This window comes from Pavona decussata, unplaced genomic scaffold (genome assembly GCF_977016875.1).
Source record: "Pavona decussata unplaced genomic scaffold, jaPavDecu1.1 SCAFFOLD_193, whole genome shotgun sequence".
Lineage (NCBI taxonomy): Eukaryota > Metazoa > Cnidaria > Anthozoa > Scleractinia > Agariciidae > Pavona > Pavona decussata.
Window position 1 is genome coordinate 1,268,457 of NW_028145602.1, and position 16,678 is coordinate 1,285,134.

General features: G+C 39.7%; 1 protein-coding gene and 1 pseudogene across 1 annotated transcript; both read right to left on the reverse strand.

Moving 5' to 3' along the window:
• Window positions 1-1,098: 1,098 nt before the first annotated feature.
• LOC146461942 (uncharacterized) lies at window positions 1,099-3,227 on the reverse strand (annotated as a pseudogene).
• LOC146461941 (uncharacterized) lies at window positions 1,099-4,408 on the reverse strand. The gene has a single exon (XM_085086293.1). It carries the CDS (start codon window positions 3,681-3,683, stop codon window positions 3,264-3,266), a length of 420 nt encoding a protein of 139 aa, XP_084942419.1. The 5' UTR covers window positions 3,684-4,408; the 3' UTR covers window positions 1,099-3,263.
• Between the last annotated feature and the right edge of the window lie 12,270 nt (window positions 4,409-16,678).

The window sequence follows — 16,678 nt, forward strand, 5'->3', positions numbered from 1 at the left end:
GGCTGTCTCTAAGTACGAGACGAGGGTAAGTTCCAACGGCTGCCACCACGCCAGTAATGAGGAGAGACGACACGATGTAAGCGAACAACAAACACTTTACTAAGAACAACAAAGCCTTTTACAAGATGGCGGAGTAATTGAGCCAGCCCACGAGGAGACGCGCGTAATACGCATGCGCGGCTGACAATAACTGCTGGCGCAGATGCATCAAGACGTTTCAAAGCTTTTTCAATCTTGGGGAGAAATATCCGAGAAATCGAATAGGTAAAAATGCAAGATCAAGCAAAATGTCATGAAGCAATCCATTCCAAAGAAAGAAGAAAGAAAAAAGAAGCTTTACCAAGTTCATGGGCATGAAACATTTGGGGATGTCTCGAAGGCTTCATTGATGAAACCGCAAGCAACGTAGAAGAACTTTTGATAAAACTACCCGAAGCGACTGCACGAACTCTTTGAGGAATATTCAAGACTTTGTTGTGTAGTTCCAATCCTTTTTATGTCAAGCATGAAAATCATTCGTGAAATATGTGAAGAAGATGCAACCTTTAGGGAAACGGCGTTTCCCGACATCAAACAAGAATATTAATAAGATTAGTGATATTTGCAATTTGGGAAACGGCGTTTTCCAACAAGCATATTAATTATGTTAGTGATATTTGCATTTTGGGAAACGGCGTTTCCTAAAAAGCATATTAATTATGTTAGTGAAATTTGCATTTTGGGAAACGGCGTTTCCCAACACATATTTTTGGATTTGTAATGACCGAGCGTAGCAATGACAAAGAAACAGCAGCCATAAATGTCCGCCGTTGTCAATAAAACATTGTTATACCATTTTTTTATTAATAAAGTGGGAAAGTCCCAAACGATTAGATCATCGACTTACTGTTAAAAAATTTTCGCAAGCAAATCTGAACAAACTGTCAATCTTAAGTCGCTTCGTGTGACAAACATTGTTGCTTGATTGGTTTAAAAAACAAAGACCTGTCAAAAAAATTTAAAAAATATTTATGTCCTTCCCTCGGTTATATTACTAAAAACTGGGGTACTGCATTGGCTGAGCTCTGTTTACTGGGCAATAAAGACACAAATGCCATATGGGTCAAAATGGCTATGGGAAAAGCCCATAGCCGCTTTAATTGTAATAAACAGAATCACAAAACTAGTGTACAAAATAAGTTTATCAAAAATACTTTCACCACATTGGCTACATAAAAATATTCAGCCCAGTAAAGGTGAGGGCACAAAAAGGCCAAATAAAGGAAACGAGGACAAGGCGAGGGGAGGAGGTGGGAAAAACTTTCGACGTCCTTTCACACTGAAGTAGCGAGGCAGAATGAGACATAACTCCGGGTCCCCACGCGATTTACAATGCGCTCTATAGGGGGTACAAAGGAATGCCCCCAACCACTCAACCTGTCCTGAATCGATAATTACTCATTTTTGTCTAAAATTCATATTAATTGAATGAATAACACAACTTCTCGGGTAGGGACATAAAAACTCTATTTGTAAACAAATATTTCATTTATGTCCTTCCCTCGGTTATATTACTAAAAACTGGGGTACTGCATTGGCTGAGCTCTGTTTACTGGGCAATAAAGACACAAATGCCATATGGGTCAAAATGGCTATGGGAAAAGCCCATAGCCGCTTTAATTGTAATAAACAGAATCACAAAACTAGTGTACAAAATAAGTTTATCAAAAATACTTTCACCACATTGGCTACATAAAAATATTCAGCCCAGTAAAGGTGAGGGCACAAAAAGGCCAAAAGCATCATTGAAAAAGCAATGATGCAGCCCCACCCCAGGCAATGCAGTACCCACTGAAAACAGAAACAGTACCAAATTTGGTGACTAAGGAATAAAGATACTTATTGTATGCTGCCCCTGCAAGACATACACAAGTAACTGCTAAAATAAATGAGGGATTGAAACTGCTGCCCATGAAGATAACTTGAAACCTCTATAGAAATATTGCTGGTCAAGAAAAGTTCTATACATTAAAATGTTTAACATGGAAAATTAATAACCTGAGAGTACTAATGCATGCTGCCCCTGCAAGACATACACAAGTAAGCCATAAAAGAAATGAGGGATTAAAAACTGCTGCCCCTGCAAGACAATTCAAAAACCCTCTTTATAGAAATACTGCTGGTCAACTCAATAACGTGATTTAGTGCCAATGTATGCTGCCCACGAAAGACATATACAAGTTACCTCTAACTTAAAAAGGGGGTGAAACTGCTGCCCCTGCAAGACAATTTGCAACCTTCTTTTAAGCAACATTGCTGGTCAAGGAAAATATTATACAATGTTGAATGGAATACATTAGTAATGTAAGGGTACTAATGTATGCTGCCCCTGCAAGACATACACTAATACCCCCATCGAACAGATAAGGATAGTAACTGTTAGAAACTCCTGATTCCAAGCCCCTGTTGCTTCTATTGAATCAAATTAAGGCACAAAGAATATACAGCCTATATGTAGCTAGATATTACCTAGTTGGGAAAGTTGGCAATGCGAAATGCTGTTGACTTCCAATGACCAATCCACTAATTTGTGCCTCAGTGAAGCCCTGTTCGGCTGCATGAGAAGCGGCACCAATTCTAAAACTGTGGCCCTTATACCTAGAAGGGTCTAAATTACAATGAACAAGGGCTCTAAAAAGGAAATTAACAAACATTTCCCTGGAAACTGCTTGACTCCTTGTAGAAACAAATAGTGGCCCAGGCTGATGACCGCTTATGCCTAGGTACTCCAACATTACATTAACCGGACAAAAATTCGCTAAACAAGAAATTGTCAAAGAAAAGGTAGGACGATTGTAGCTGTGTTTGTAATTACGAAAAGACAATTTAAGTGCCACAACATGTTATTTTGAATCAACAAGCTGAGTTAGCTGATCAAGCTGCAGAGGCACGTCCGGCTTATTACTCGACACAACAGTCATTTCACCAACCCTAAGGAAGGCATAAAAAGCTAAAGAGCACATGGCCAAAAAAAGAGCTGCATTTTCCCTAGAGATGGCCACCACAGCAGCAGCCTGGACTAATCTGTGCAAAATAGGTAAGGTCAGAGGTAGCCGGCTGTCTAGTCGGAAACCCACCTTCCCATAACCTTTCAACATCTGGACTATAAAGTAAAAAGGCCCGACCTGGAACGATAACGGAACAAGCAAAGTTGAGAAATCCGGTGAGGGACTGGACTTCCCGCAAGGTTACCTTCTTCCTTTTAAGAAAATCTGATATAATGCCTATACACTTGTCAACTTTGTCCAGTGGTAAGCAAGCTTCCATAAAACAAGAATCGAGCTCAAGGCCTGAGCTACCAGTGGATGTGATGGACCAGGAGCAGAAGGTGGCTGTGAAGTTGAATGTGAAATTGGAGGCAGTAGAGGAGCAAGGTTGTTGGTGACCTCTTGCATAACAAGGGCCAAGATCTGGTTGACGATGACACTAGAAAGTACAGGCAAAACGTCCTGACCAGGGCCATTGTATCCAGCAAGAAGCTCTGGTTGACTGTGAGCAGGACTACTTCCATCTGACTGATCTCTGGTGGCACCTGCTTCTGAGCGCTGAACAACAGCAGTGGCAACGTGTTGGGTTGATTGAAACTTGGACAACTTAAAGGTGGCCAAAGGTGCTGCCTTTTGCTTTGTTTGTTTAGGAGGCATCTGAAAGGAAAGTGAAAAAGAAAGCCAGGAGCCCTCGAAGTACAATGAAGTTGTGCCTGGTGCATACCACAGTACACAAGGATGAAAACCCTCAAATAGAATGGGATTGAAGCCCGAGAAAAAACAAATGAGGATCAAAGCCCTCACCAAAATAAAAACGTTGATCGAAGCCCAAGTAAAATAAAAGTGAGGTTTGAAGCCCTCAAGGTAATATCGACTTGAATAGAAGCCCAAGATAAAATAAAATTGAGGATAAAACCCCTTAAATAAAGATCAACTTGGATCGAAGCCTAAGAATTAATAAAAATTGAGGATCGAAGTCCTCAAACACACAAATGAGGATCAACGCCCTCACCATAATATAAACTTGCATCAAAGCCCAAGTAAAATAAAAAGTGAGGATCGAAGCCCTCAAAGTAACATTAACTTGGATCGAAGCCCAAGAATAAACAATAATGAGGATCGAAGCCCTCAAACTAAGATCAACTTGGATCGAAGCCCAAGAATTAATAAAAATTGAGGATCGAAGTCCTCGAAGACACAAATGAGGATCGAAGCCCCCACCATAATATAAACTTGATCGAAGTCCAAGTAAAACAAAAAGGGGGGATCGAAGCCCTCAAAGTAATATCAACTTGGATCGGAGCCCAAGAATAAACAAAAATGAGGATCGAAGCCCTAAAATAAGATCAACTTGGCTCGAAGCCCAAGAATAAATAAAAAGTGTGGATCGAAGCCCTCAAAATAAGATCAACTTGGATCGAAGCCCAAGTAAAATTAAAAAGTGAGGATCGAAGCCCTCAAAATAAGATCTACTTGGATCAAAGCCTAAGAATAAATAAAAATTGAGGATCGAAGTCCTCAAACACACAAATGAGGATCAAAGCCCTTACCATAATATAAACTTGGATCGAAGCCCAAGTAAAACAAAAAGTGGGGATCGAAGCCCTCAAAGTAATAGCAACTTGAATTGCAGCCCAAGAATAAACAAAAATGAGGAACGAAGCCCTCAAACTACGATCAACTTGGATCGAAGCCCAAGAATTAATAAAAATTGAGGATCGAAGTCCTCAAACACACAAATGAGGATCAAGGCCCTCACCATAATAAAACTTGGATCGAAGCCCAAGTAACAATAAAAAGTGAGGATCAAAGCCCTCAAAATAAGATCAACTTGGATCGAAGCCCAAGTAAAAATAAAAAGTGAGGATCTAAGCCCTCAAAATAAGATCAACTTGGATCGAAGCCCAAGAATAAATAAAATTGAGGATCGAAGCCCTCAAAATAAGATCAACTTGGATCGAAGCCCAAGAATTAATAAAAAGTGAGGATCGAAGCCCTCAAAATAAGATCAACTTGGATCGAAGCCCAAGTAAAAATAAAAAGTGAGGATCGAAGCCCTCAAAATAAGATCAACTCGGATCGAAGCCCAAGAATAAATAAAAATTGAGGATCGAAGCCCTCAAAATAAGATCAACTTGGATCGAAGCCCAAGAATAAATAAAAATTGAGGATCGAAGCCCTCAAAATAAGATCAACTTGGATCGAAGCCCAAGTAAAAATAAAAAGTGAGGATCGAAGCCCTCAAAATAAGATCAACTTGGATCGAAGCCCAAGAATAAATAAAAATTGAGGATCGAAGCCCTCAAAATAAGATCAACTCGGATCGAAGCCCAAGTAAAAATAAAAAGTGAGGATCGAAGCCCTCAAAATAAGATCAACTTGGATCGAAGCCCAAGAATAAATAAAAATTGAGGATCGAAGCCCTCAAAATAAGATCAACTTGGATCGAAGCCCAAGTAAAAATAAAAAGTGAGGATCGAAGCCCTCAAAATAAGATCAACTTGGATCAAAGCCCAAGAATAAATAAAAATTGAGGATCGAAGCCCTCAAAATAAGATCAACTTGGATCGAAGCCCAAGTAAAAATAAAAAGTGAGGATCGAAGCCCTCAAAATAAGATCAACTTGGATCAAAGCCCAAGAATAAATAAAAATTGAGGATCGAAGCCCTCAAAATAAGATCAACTTGGATCGAAGCCCAAGTAAAAATAAAAAGTGAGGATCGAAGCCCTCAAAATAAGATCAACTTGGATCGAAGCCCAAGTAAAATTAAAAAGTGAGGATCTAAGCCCTCAAAATAAGATCAACTTGGATCGAAGCCCAAGTAAAAATAAAAATTGAGGATCGAAGCCCTCAAAATAAGATCAACTTGGATCGAAGCCCAAGTAAAATTAAAAAGTGAGGATCGAAGCCCTCAAAATAAGATCAACTTGGATCAAAGCCTAAGAATAAATAAAAATTGAGGATCGAAGTCCTCAAACACACAAATGAGGATCAAAACCCTCACCATCATATAAACTTGGATCGAAGCCCAAGTAAAACAAAAAGTGGGGATCGAAGCCCTCAAAGTAATATCAACTTGGATCGAAACCCAAGAATAAACAAAAATGAGGATCGAAGCCCTCAAACTAAGATCAACTTGGATCGAAGCCCAAGAATTAATAAAAATTGAGGATCGAAGTCCTCAAATACACAAATGAGGATCGAAGCCCTCACCATAATATAAACTGGGATCAAAGCCCAAGAATAAAGTCCTCAAATTAAAATTATCTTACGTCGAAACCCAAGAATTAACAACAGGTGGGGATCAAAGTCCTCAAAATAAAATAACCTTGGATCGAAGCCCAAGAACAATAACAATTGAAGGAGCAAAGCCGTTTCCACAGCATAAACTAGGACCAAATCCTTCAACATTACATAAACTAGTATTGAGGCCCTAGAAAAAATTAAACACTTGTTGAAGCCCAAACACTTAAAAACAAAGAGGGGATCTCAAACAATAACAGGAGTCAATCTTGGCGCCGCAGAAGCGTGACCCACATAAAATAACTTAAAACAAAGGGATAAACAGGCATTTAAATAAAAACAGGGAAGGTAATGGCTAATTAAAAGGTCAAACAAAAGACAAAGCCTGTAAAATGGCGGCACGATAACTACGATACAAACGATCCTGTCCTAAACGATTAACGTGAACCCCATCGGCTAACAATAACTTTCCAGCCTTATTATAAAAACCCTAGTGAAACCAACAAAAAACGTAAGGAAGGGGCGCTAAAAGTGAACGAACTAATTCATTGCAGACGGCCACCTTGTCGTTGAAAGCACATGGCGAACGACGCGGGATGACATGACAAGCAAATATCGCTTTTACCGAAAAGCGATCGTGCAGTAAACGAACCAAAACTTCGATGGAAGCAGCTATAAGCGAGTGCTCCTCAGTAGAAAGATCATTGGTACCGATTTCTAGGATAACTATATCCGGGAGTAAGCGAGAAACAATAACAAGATCGTAAGACCAAAGCTTAGGGACATTGCAGCCGCCATGCCCAGACAAGCTAACACGTGCACGGCTTGCAAGATTAAAATCAACGAAAGAGTGACCCCAAACCAAAACCCGGGGCAAGTCGGAAGACATTACAGCGGAGAAAAGACAAGGAAAACAAAATATGTTACCTTTCAACGTCCTTTCGCATTAAAGTAGCGAAAAACTTTCGACGTCCTTTCACACTGAAGTAGCGAGGCAGAATGAGACATAACTCCGGGTCCCCACGCGATTTACAATGCGCTCTATAGGGGGTACAAAGGAATGCCCCCAACCACTCAACCTGTCCTGAATCGATAATTACTCATTTTTGTCTAAAATTCATATTAATTGAATGAATAACACAACTTCTCGGGTAGGGACATAAAAACTCTATTTGTAAACAAATATTTCATTTATTTAAAATGGAAAACGATTTTCTCGATTTGAAACTGAAAGTAAGAGGAAAAGGCCTCTTCGATTTGTTTCTCGCCAGAAAGACAAAGAATGATTTATTTGAATTAATCAAACAAAGCGATGAACCTGCTCGTTCTTCGCTTGTTGAAATAGCGAAAAATAAGCAGATAAAAAACAACGTAATTTTCACGAAGAATGAGTTGGAACAAGCGCTTGGTCTTTCTTCAAAAAAAGACAAAACGATGAAAAAGCCTTATGTTTTTTCAAACGCCGGAAGTCGATTTGAATTCGCCACAAGAAAGGAAGCGATGAACGGAATGAATCTTTGCGCGGTTGGAATTGCAAATGCTGCTGAAAATGGAAAAATAGTGATTGGCGATGTTGAGTATGATTTCAAAAGGGAATGATTTTCAGAGAAATTCTGTGAAAATCAGATTCTTGGATTTCATTATTTGTGTTAATTCTTTATGAGTTTTTCTTTCAAAATCCATTTTAATTAGAATTTTTTCTGATTTTTTTGGAATTTTTTTTATATGACCTTGGAAATTTTTTATGCTGATTTTTTAGGATAATTTTTTTAATTAGAATTTTTTTCTGATTTTTTTGAAATTTTTTTTTATATGACCTTGGAATTTTTTTAGGGTAATTTCGCTTAGAGAACTGGCTCATTTTTTTAAAATGACACGAGTTTTTGAAAACTGAGCTGAGTCTCTCTTTTATCCACTACTTTTGTGTCTCAAATTGACGCACTTTTTTTATTCTCTTTTGGCTTTCGTGGTTCGCGGTCACGCCATTGTTTACAATGCGATTGCCAGATTTTCGACCGGGTAGGTGATAAATTCGAGGCCCTGCGGGTCACTTAAAATAATTTACCCAAAGTTTTGTTTTGATGTTGACAAGTACACAGTGAAGCCATAGAAAGTCATTTTATGATAATCTAAGTTATCGCCCGTGGGTAAAATTGCCGGTATTTCAGTTCGAAAATTTGGTTGTTACAAATTTGCATTCATAGCATGTTGTTCTAGATCTGTTTCGGGCATAAAAGTAACCTAAGTTTTGAATGTTTTTCTGTAGAACAGAATGTGAAGACCTAGAAAAGCAATAGATGTTATTTCATGATCCGTGACTGGCTGTGGATTGATACGCAGCTGGCCAAAGTTAAGGAAAATTCCGCCCGACCGGAAGCCAATTTTGAACTTAACTGAACTGAAAATCGTTTTTCGCTTGTTTACGCGTAGGGAAGCCGTATTTGGAAAAACTAACTACAGCCCGTTTTGTTTCTTACTAAGGCCTACCTATGAGGAAAATATGAGCTAAATCGATTTTTTGACTTGTGCCACCAAAAGTTGATTTCGGTTGATATTTGTGGAAAGCCGCTCTTAAGACCTTTACGTACCTTAAGTGTAGCTTAAAGCTTTTGTCTTCTTTTATGTCAGTGTCGTACTCTAACAAACGGAAGTTCTTCCACTAAATACAGGATATTCGAAGTGCAAGAACGTGAGGGATTCAAGACTAAAGAAAGACCGTTCGCGCAAATATCGCAACGGGTGGTTACACCGGCAGCAATATGCTGTCAATCAGAGTAAAATTTAACTCCCGGTGGAAATCGCTTACGTACCAATTTCTCGGCAAATACTCACTCTTTTTCGAAAATTCTTTTTTTGTTTGTAAGAACTTACTGGGAAGTTTATTTTTATCTAAAAAAGTGAAAATCCAAAAATTTGCTCTCTAAAGGTACACGGTAACTCTAAGACTCTTAGTAATTAGCCGTAGTTAGGGGCGGTGATTATAATTGTTGTCAAGAGCAACCCTACGATGTGTTAGAAAAATGACCTTCGCATCACTTGTTTAGTGATAAAATAGCCCTTTAGAATTCAATTTTCGATCAACCCAACTAGAAAACAAAGCACTTCTTTTAAAAGGTTACTGAGCACAGCCGCTATTACGCCCAGTATACAGATAACTTACGAGATCTAGCGGAAGCATAAAAATCCATAGGCTATTGACAGGACCAAGACCCTGGACTTCGTGAGAGCAATGTTGACAAAGAAAGGGATTTGGCTTACCAAAAAAATTCATAAAAGACTCTTTTTCTCTCCACCCTACGTGGATGCCTGGAAAAGGATATTGTAAACAGTTCTGCTGAGAATGCTTGACTAATTTAAGACTCACTGTAATTAGAATCAGAAACAACCACAAAGAAAGCAATTCAGTTCATATTCTCTACGGTCCAGAAAGCACTGAATTCTCGTGGAAAATAATCTCGCCTTTTCTGCAGTAACCAGGTGGGGCGGGAGGGGTGGAAGTGATAAGAATTGTTGCAAAGAGCATGATGTATAGAAAGAAAAATGCAAACTTTGCCCTCATTAAATATTGTCCTGTGGCATATGAATACCGGCGTCCGATTGAGCGGATTCCTGCAAATTTATATTTAATTTCCCATGACTCTTAAAAGGCGCCTGTTACGCTAATTTGGACTTGTGCGCATAAGATCTTACAAGATTTCCAGGGGGAATGAGTGACTAAAACGTAAGCAATGTTCAGCTAACCCAGACTTTTGCAGTTGTTTATTTTCCACCTCTTTCTTTTCTTTCTTTTTTTTTTGTTTCAGTCGAGAAGTAAATTTGCGTTTCGTTTCACCAATGTAGTTCCTATCACAACCTTGGCAGGGACCGATTCAATAAATAGCGCTACGAGTCTGATCTTTTGGGAGAGGAAGTCTTTCGTTCTAGCAAAGAAACTGCGGATAGTCAGGTCTATCATAACATCATAGCCTGTGTAGAGCCGCCCGCTCTTCTCCACGGAGCGGGCGGCTATACACAGGCTATATTATTTCTACCTCTGATAATCTAGCAAAGATCGTGTAAACGTATGTTTTGGCTGATACCTAACTTCTAAAACTTCAATGTTCAGTTTAAAACGTACGATAACATTTACCTATATTTTAATTTTACTCTTTTATTTTAACTTCTTGCTGCAAGCCTAAATATTAATTCACTTTCTTGTATTACATTTTTTTTTCTTCACAGAAACTGAGTTCTTAGCCATTTTCGGTAATTTAACTTTTCAGTTATTTAGGGAAAACAATACCTCTTGAAACTTATTTTAAAAAGTTATTACTTCCTGTAGAAGGTGTTTTCAGCTGTGAAAATGGGAAAATGATATAGCCGATCTTTAATGAACGTTTGTTTTGGGCCGTGCTCACTTGCACCTTTAGGCCGAACTTCGCATAACAATTAGCTTAGCGGCAAACCTCATTAAAATCCAACTTCACTCGCACACCTTTAACACCTCTATAAGTTCTACGCTGCCAACTCAATCATTTTCAATTGAATTTTTTTACTCTTCTCTCAGCCTTAAACTAAAATCTGTTTCGACAGGATCTTAGTAAAACTTGATTACTTTTAGGTTAGCGATTTGAATTGTTGTATTGGAATTCAGCCTTTCACATGTCTTAAGCCGGCGACACACCTGGTGATTTTATACGCCGATCGCGGCGAATTTGATCGCAAGCGATTTTCGCCACCGATTGATCCGGACACACCCGGCGATTTTTTCGCCAATCGCGGCGATGTGGCACTTCATCATTGTTCATGTGATAAAATCACCCAACCTGATTGATTGACTTTACTGGCAATTCGCAGCGATGAGCGTAGAAAATCGCGGGAACAGGCACACTTGGCGAATGCCGGCGAATTTAATCGCGGATATCTGACACGCCAGATATCGGCAATTTTATACGCCGATCGCGGCGATCGGCGAAAATCGCAATCGCTGCGCCGGGCACATCTGGCGATTTTCGCCGATCGCGGCGATCAGCGTATAAAATCGCCAGGTGTGTCGCCGGCTTTAAGTTTTCCAAATTTTTGCACGAACAAAGAAACCTTTTCTAATTTCTTATTCCATTCGCTATCCGGCTCATCACAGCTGAGGACACCTACTTTTTGCATAACAATAACGTTTACCTTTAAGAAAAACGAATTAACTTTAACGTTCATAAATAGAGCTGCTGAGTAGTAGATACTTGATCGCTTGATCCTGAGCTGGAAGAACGTCAACTCTTATCGCTGAATAAAACAAATTAGACATCTATCTTTGTGCTCTTAAAATCTGTCCCGTAACACTTTTGCAGTTGTTTATTTTCCACCTCTTTCTGGTTTTCTTTCAGTTGAGAAGCAAATTTGCGTTTCGTTTCACCAATGTAGAGCTCCTATCACAACCTTGGCAGGGAATTCAATAAATTATAGCGCCACGAGTGTGATCTTTTTTGAGAGGGAGTCTTTCGTTGTAGGAAAGAAACTGCGGATATTTCGGTCTATCATAACATTATTATTTCAAGCCTGTGTACAGCCGCCCGCCCTCCTCCCCGGAGCGGGCTGCTGTACACAGGCAATATTATTTCCACCTCTGATAATCGAGCAACGATTAGTTATATGCTAAATTTGCGTGTTTATGAACCAGCAGCTAACTACGTAAATGATTATTTTAATTTAATTGCATTCGACAATAAGAAAAAACGAAGGAAACCTTCCTGGAAAACCATTCAGTTTATTAAATATCTGTTCGCAACCCCTTTTTTCATGAATCGGGCGAAAAAAGTCAAATCAAAATCAAAATTAATATATTACTTCCCAAGGTCTGACATCCATAGAAAAAAACGCTACAACAGATGCATGCCGAAGGAGGCATCGAATCCTCCTGTTTCTTTGCCTCGGAATACAAGCTTCTTCAACTTCAACTTTATTAGGTGTTTGTATAAATTTACATGTACAATTTCTTTGCGCCGCGGGTAGCAAAGCTAATCTAGGCGGGCCAGGATGACACTGAAAAGAAAGAATGACTTAAGAGTGATTGTCAGTAAAAATCAAAGAAATGGTGGCCACGGTCAAAAAATCGATTTCGCTCATACTTTGTCAGTTTGAAGGCCTAGGTAAGAGACTGAAGGATATGAGGTTAGTTTTTTGAAATATTCCATTTAACGGCACAAAACCACGAAAAACGGTCACCCTACCGGAAGCTCAGATTTCACCTAGCGGAAACTCGAAATTTTACACTTTTCAGCTTCTCGCTACACAGACGTTTACATAGCTGTGAATCTTTCTTAAGTATAATTGAATACATTGATTCTTCCTTAGTGAAACCATGGCAATAACTTTTATCTCTACTCATTTGTGAGCGAACTGAGACCCGATTAAGAAGACACACTTTTCTTATTTACGCGAGGGTGTAAAATAATCCAAACTCAGCGGCGAAAAAGGCTGACCGGTAGTTCTTCAAATCCTCTGATATTATAACCAAAGACAGTTCAGTCATTGATTTTTAGGTCTACGTTTTTAAATCTTTAGGATCTAGTAGCACTTTTGCATGAACGCCGATCAAAATTCGATAAAATTCAAATTGAGCGCCTTTGAAATCTACAACTCTACATAACAAAGCACTATTGAATAAATTAACTCCTCGGCCAAAGTTTGTACATAAACATGACGGTTTTACGTTTTTAGCGTTTTGAACCGTTTTAAAGTATTTATTGATGTTAAATATTGTCTACACAGATAAAACAAACTATGAAACACCAAAATTACCAAGAGCTGAAATTAAATCTCAGAGGCTCGCTCTCTAATCTGTGTCACGCACGAGCGACTTAGCTACAATTAGTACAGTAACAAACAGATATTTACATCTGTTGATTTAAAATAAGTCTTATTTTAAAATAACGTACTCAACGATGTGCCAGGTTCCCCAGTTAACTTGCTGAAATAAAAATAAAAGAAAATATCAATTCAAACTGAAACGATTAGAATTGATGTTATTAAGAATGAGAAGCTTTTTGCCGTCGATAGCCAATCAGAAGTACCTGTTCTCACGAAAATTGCATCGTTCTATAAATAAAGAAATCAAATTATCTTTATCTGTGAAACATTGCATCTAAAACCAGAGTTCATTGTCGGGGAAGTTCATAGAACAACGATGTCTTGTTCGTTCTTGAATATTGTTGGTGGGATTTGCGGCGCAGACGAACTCACAAGTTCTTCAACTTCCGTCACGCCATTCACGCGGTGTAACAGGGATATAAAAAATCGCAAAAAGTCGTTGAAATTTTCCGGAATTGAAACGGAGGTAGAATTAATTTTGGCGAGATGTGGATGTTTTCAGAAGCCGGCGAATTTATCGGATATGACTATCTGTCCGGTTCATCGTGCCAAGTTATGTATAGCTTGGCGAAGGACGGGTAATCTTTGCACCATCCCAGAAGTTGTTTCTGGTCACTGCAAGGAGCTGAGGACGGCACCCGCACTGGAAAAAGGAATAAATTTATTCCAATCCATGAAGATATTTGAGCTTTCAAAACAGCTCGTCCCTGTGGGCTCAGCGAGCGAGTGAGCGAGTGAGTGAGTGAGTGAGTGAGTGAGTGAGTGAGTGAGTGAGTGAGTGAGTGAGTGAGTGAGTGAGTGAGTGAGTGAGTGAGTGAGTGAGTGAGCAAGCGAGTGAGTGAGTGAGTGAGTGAGTGAGCAAGTGAGTGAGTGAGTGAGTGAGTGAGTGAGTGAGTGAGTGAGTGAGTGAGTGAGTGGGTGGGTGAGTGAGTGAGTGAGTGAGTGAGTGAGTGAGTGAGTGAGTGAGTGAGTGAGTGAGTGAGTGAGTGAGCAAGTGAGTGTGTGAGTGAGTGAGCAAGTGAGTGTGAGTGAGTGAGCAAGTGAGTTAGCAAGTGAGTGAGTGAGTGAACAAGTGAGTGAGTGAGTGAATGAGTAAGTGAGTGAGTGAGTGAGAGAGTGTCCATAAACAGGTCCGCAGCGCGTGCACAGCACTACCCACATCTCTCAGTTCGTACGCGCGGCCCGCTAAACTTTAACTAGTTTCCATTCCCGCGCGCCCGATTGAGCTCAGACACATAATAAATATCTCAGTAACCTCGTTACGTTATAATTGCGCATAATTGTATAAAATATAACATTATTTATTTTCTTTCGAAAAATCGTTTTATTTGATCAGGTTATCTTTTTTAAAAGTGTGTTCAGTGAAGGGGTAGATACACTAATGGTATGGCGACCACCTCAAGGCTGCCCCCGCGATTAAACCGGCCAACCAGCGTGTAACTCGCTAATTACAGTTGTAAATCCATTCAAAGTCGTAGGAGTAAAAAGTTTGAAATGTCTCCGCGAGAAACCAAGACAAATTCAAAGTAACAAAGCTTGACGTACAAGATTGATCAAAGATCTACTTAAATATAGTTTTGTGGGGAAATGGCCATATTGGAGTGATGCAAGGACCGTAATTGTGCTGTTAGACGTAAACATATAATTGTTAATGTGACGTTTCCACTAGTATACTGTGCAAACTGTTTACTTTGTGGGTGGTTGGGGAGAGAAAATAGTATGGTTGTTAAATCCTCCCCCCCCCCCCCCTCCCACGCACACCCCCTTCCCTCCTTTTTAACTGTCGTAAAAGTGACAGTGCACATTATTTATTCTTCGGTGCCTTCTTTGGAAACGTCTTAGTATTTTTCATCGAATATTGTCAAAATTAAACTTTATTTTCTTTATCAATGACAGACTGTACTGTTGTTTGACAAGCGCAATCAATAAAACATGCAAGTCGTAAAACTCATAGTGTTTTCTATAGTCGCATTGGACAACAGAATGAAGAGGATACAAACTCACGCTCATTGGAGACAGCTCCTGCTTGGTAGTACATTTTGCAGTTGTTATTTACCCGAGCCCGTAGGGAGGAGCTATTTTGAAAGGTCAAATATCTTCATGGATTGGAAAAAATATATTCCAATTCCAGTGCGGCTACTTTCCACCGCTCCTGCTGAGTGACCCGAAACAACTTCCGGTATGGTGCAAAAATTACTTTTGAGAATGATGTATTACTCAGTAAGTGGCACAGGCATAACCGAAAAAATGCTTCATGGGACAAACATCCTGCATACTGCTAGGATTGGAATGTCATGTGTGGCATACGCGCAATGGAATAAATGTGATGGAATATTTTTGAGCCTGGAGAATAAATGAGAATGGTGTATTATTGAGTAAGTGGCACAGGCATAATCGGAAAAAAAGAAATCCGAGTGCTCCCTCAGGCCCAGGCTGCATTTCATGTAGGATACGCCGAAGATCTTCGGCTAGGGTTTGAAGAGCGCTCGGCGTATTGGCGTACGATCGAAGTCGTTGGCGTACAGCTGGCGTATATCTTGTGGCGTAAGCAGTACAATCATCAAAGTAGCTAGAAAATAAATTTACTCGAACAGACCCTAAACATGTCGGTGCCAAAGTGATTTAGTTACCTGCATGACGTGATTTACCCAAGTGACCAGGCTCCAGAGCGCGATTTTGCCACGCTAATCTCCCGCGCAAAATCGCCGGCCCGCCATCTTGGTAAGTAATTCCGCTGGTCCAATGTTGTCAAATGTCAAGTTGGCGGCTTGGCGTGGAATTAAGACGTCCTTGGCGTACCTTCGGCGTGATGTTGACGCGCAATGCACCCTGGCCTCAGGAGTGGAGCCTATCGACATCATGTCAGGTTATGCCTAACCTGACACGATGAGACGAACGGGTGGTCATCTCCAATAAATTCGTTGGCTTTTAAAAACACGCAATCTTGCTAAAATCAATTCTTGTTCAAGTCCGGAGAGTTTTTTTTAGGACTGTGCGATGTTTTATATCCTTGTTACACTGAGCGTGAGTAGTGCGACGGAAGCTGAGTAGCAAGTGCGTTCGCCTGCGCCGCAAATCCCACCGACAATGCTCAAGAACAAGCAAGACATCGTTGTTATGTATGTCTATTAACTTCACCAACAACATACTCTGGTTATATGGTTAAGTAGACTTGTTTATTCAGAGAACGGTGCAATATTTGCTTCTCGCGGAAACAGTTACTTCCGATTGGTTATCGACGGCACAAAACTTCTCATACTAAATAAAATCAATTCTAATTGTTCTAGACAGTAGCAAGTTAACTGGGGAACCTGGCACATCGTTGACTAAGATATTTTAAAAAAAGACTTATTTTCATTAAATCAACAGATGTAAATATCTGTTTGTTACTGTACTAATTGTAGCTAAGTCGCTCGTGCGTGACACAGATTAGAGAGCGAGCCTCTGAGATTTAATTTCAGCTCTTGGTAATTTTGGTGTTTCATAGTTTGTTTTATCTGTGTAGACAATATTTAACATCAATAAATACTTTAAAACGGTTCAAAACGCTAAAAACGTAAAACCG

Coding starts and splice junctions, on each gene's coding strand:
- LOC146461941 (XM_085086293.1), bottom strand. CDS start 3,683: ATGCCTCCTAAACAAACAAAGCAAAAGGCAGCACCTTTGGCCACCTTT.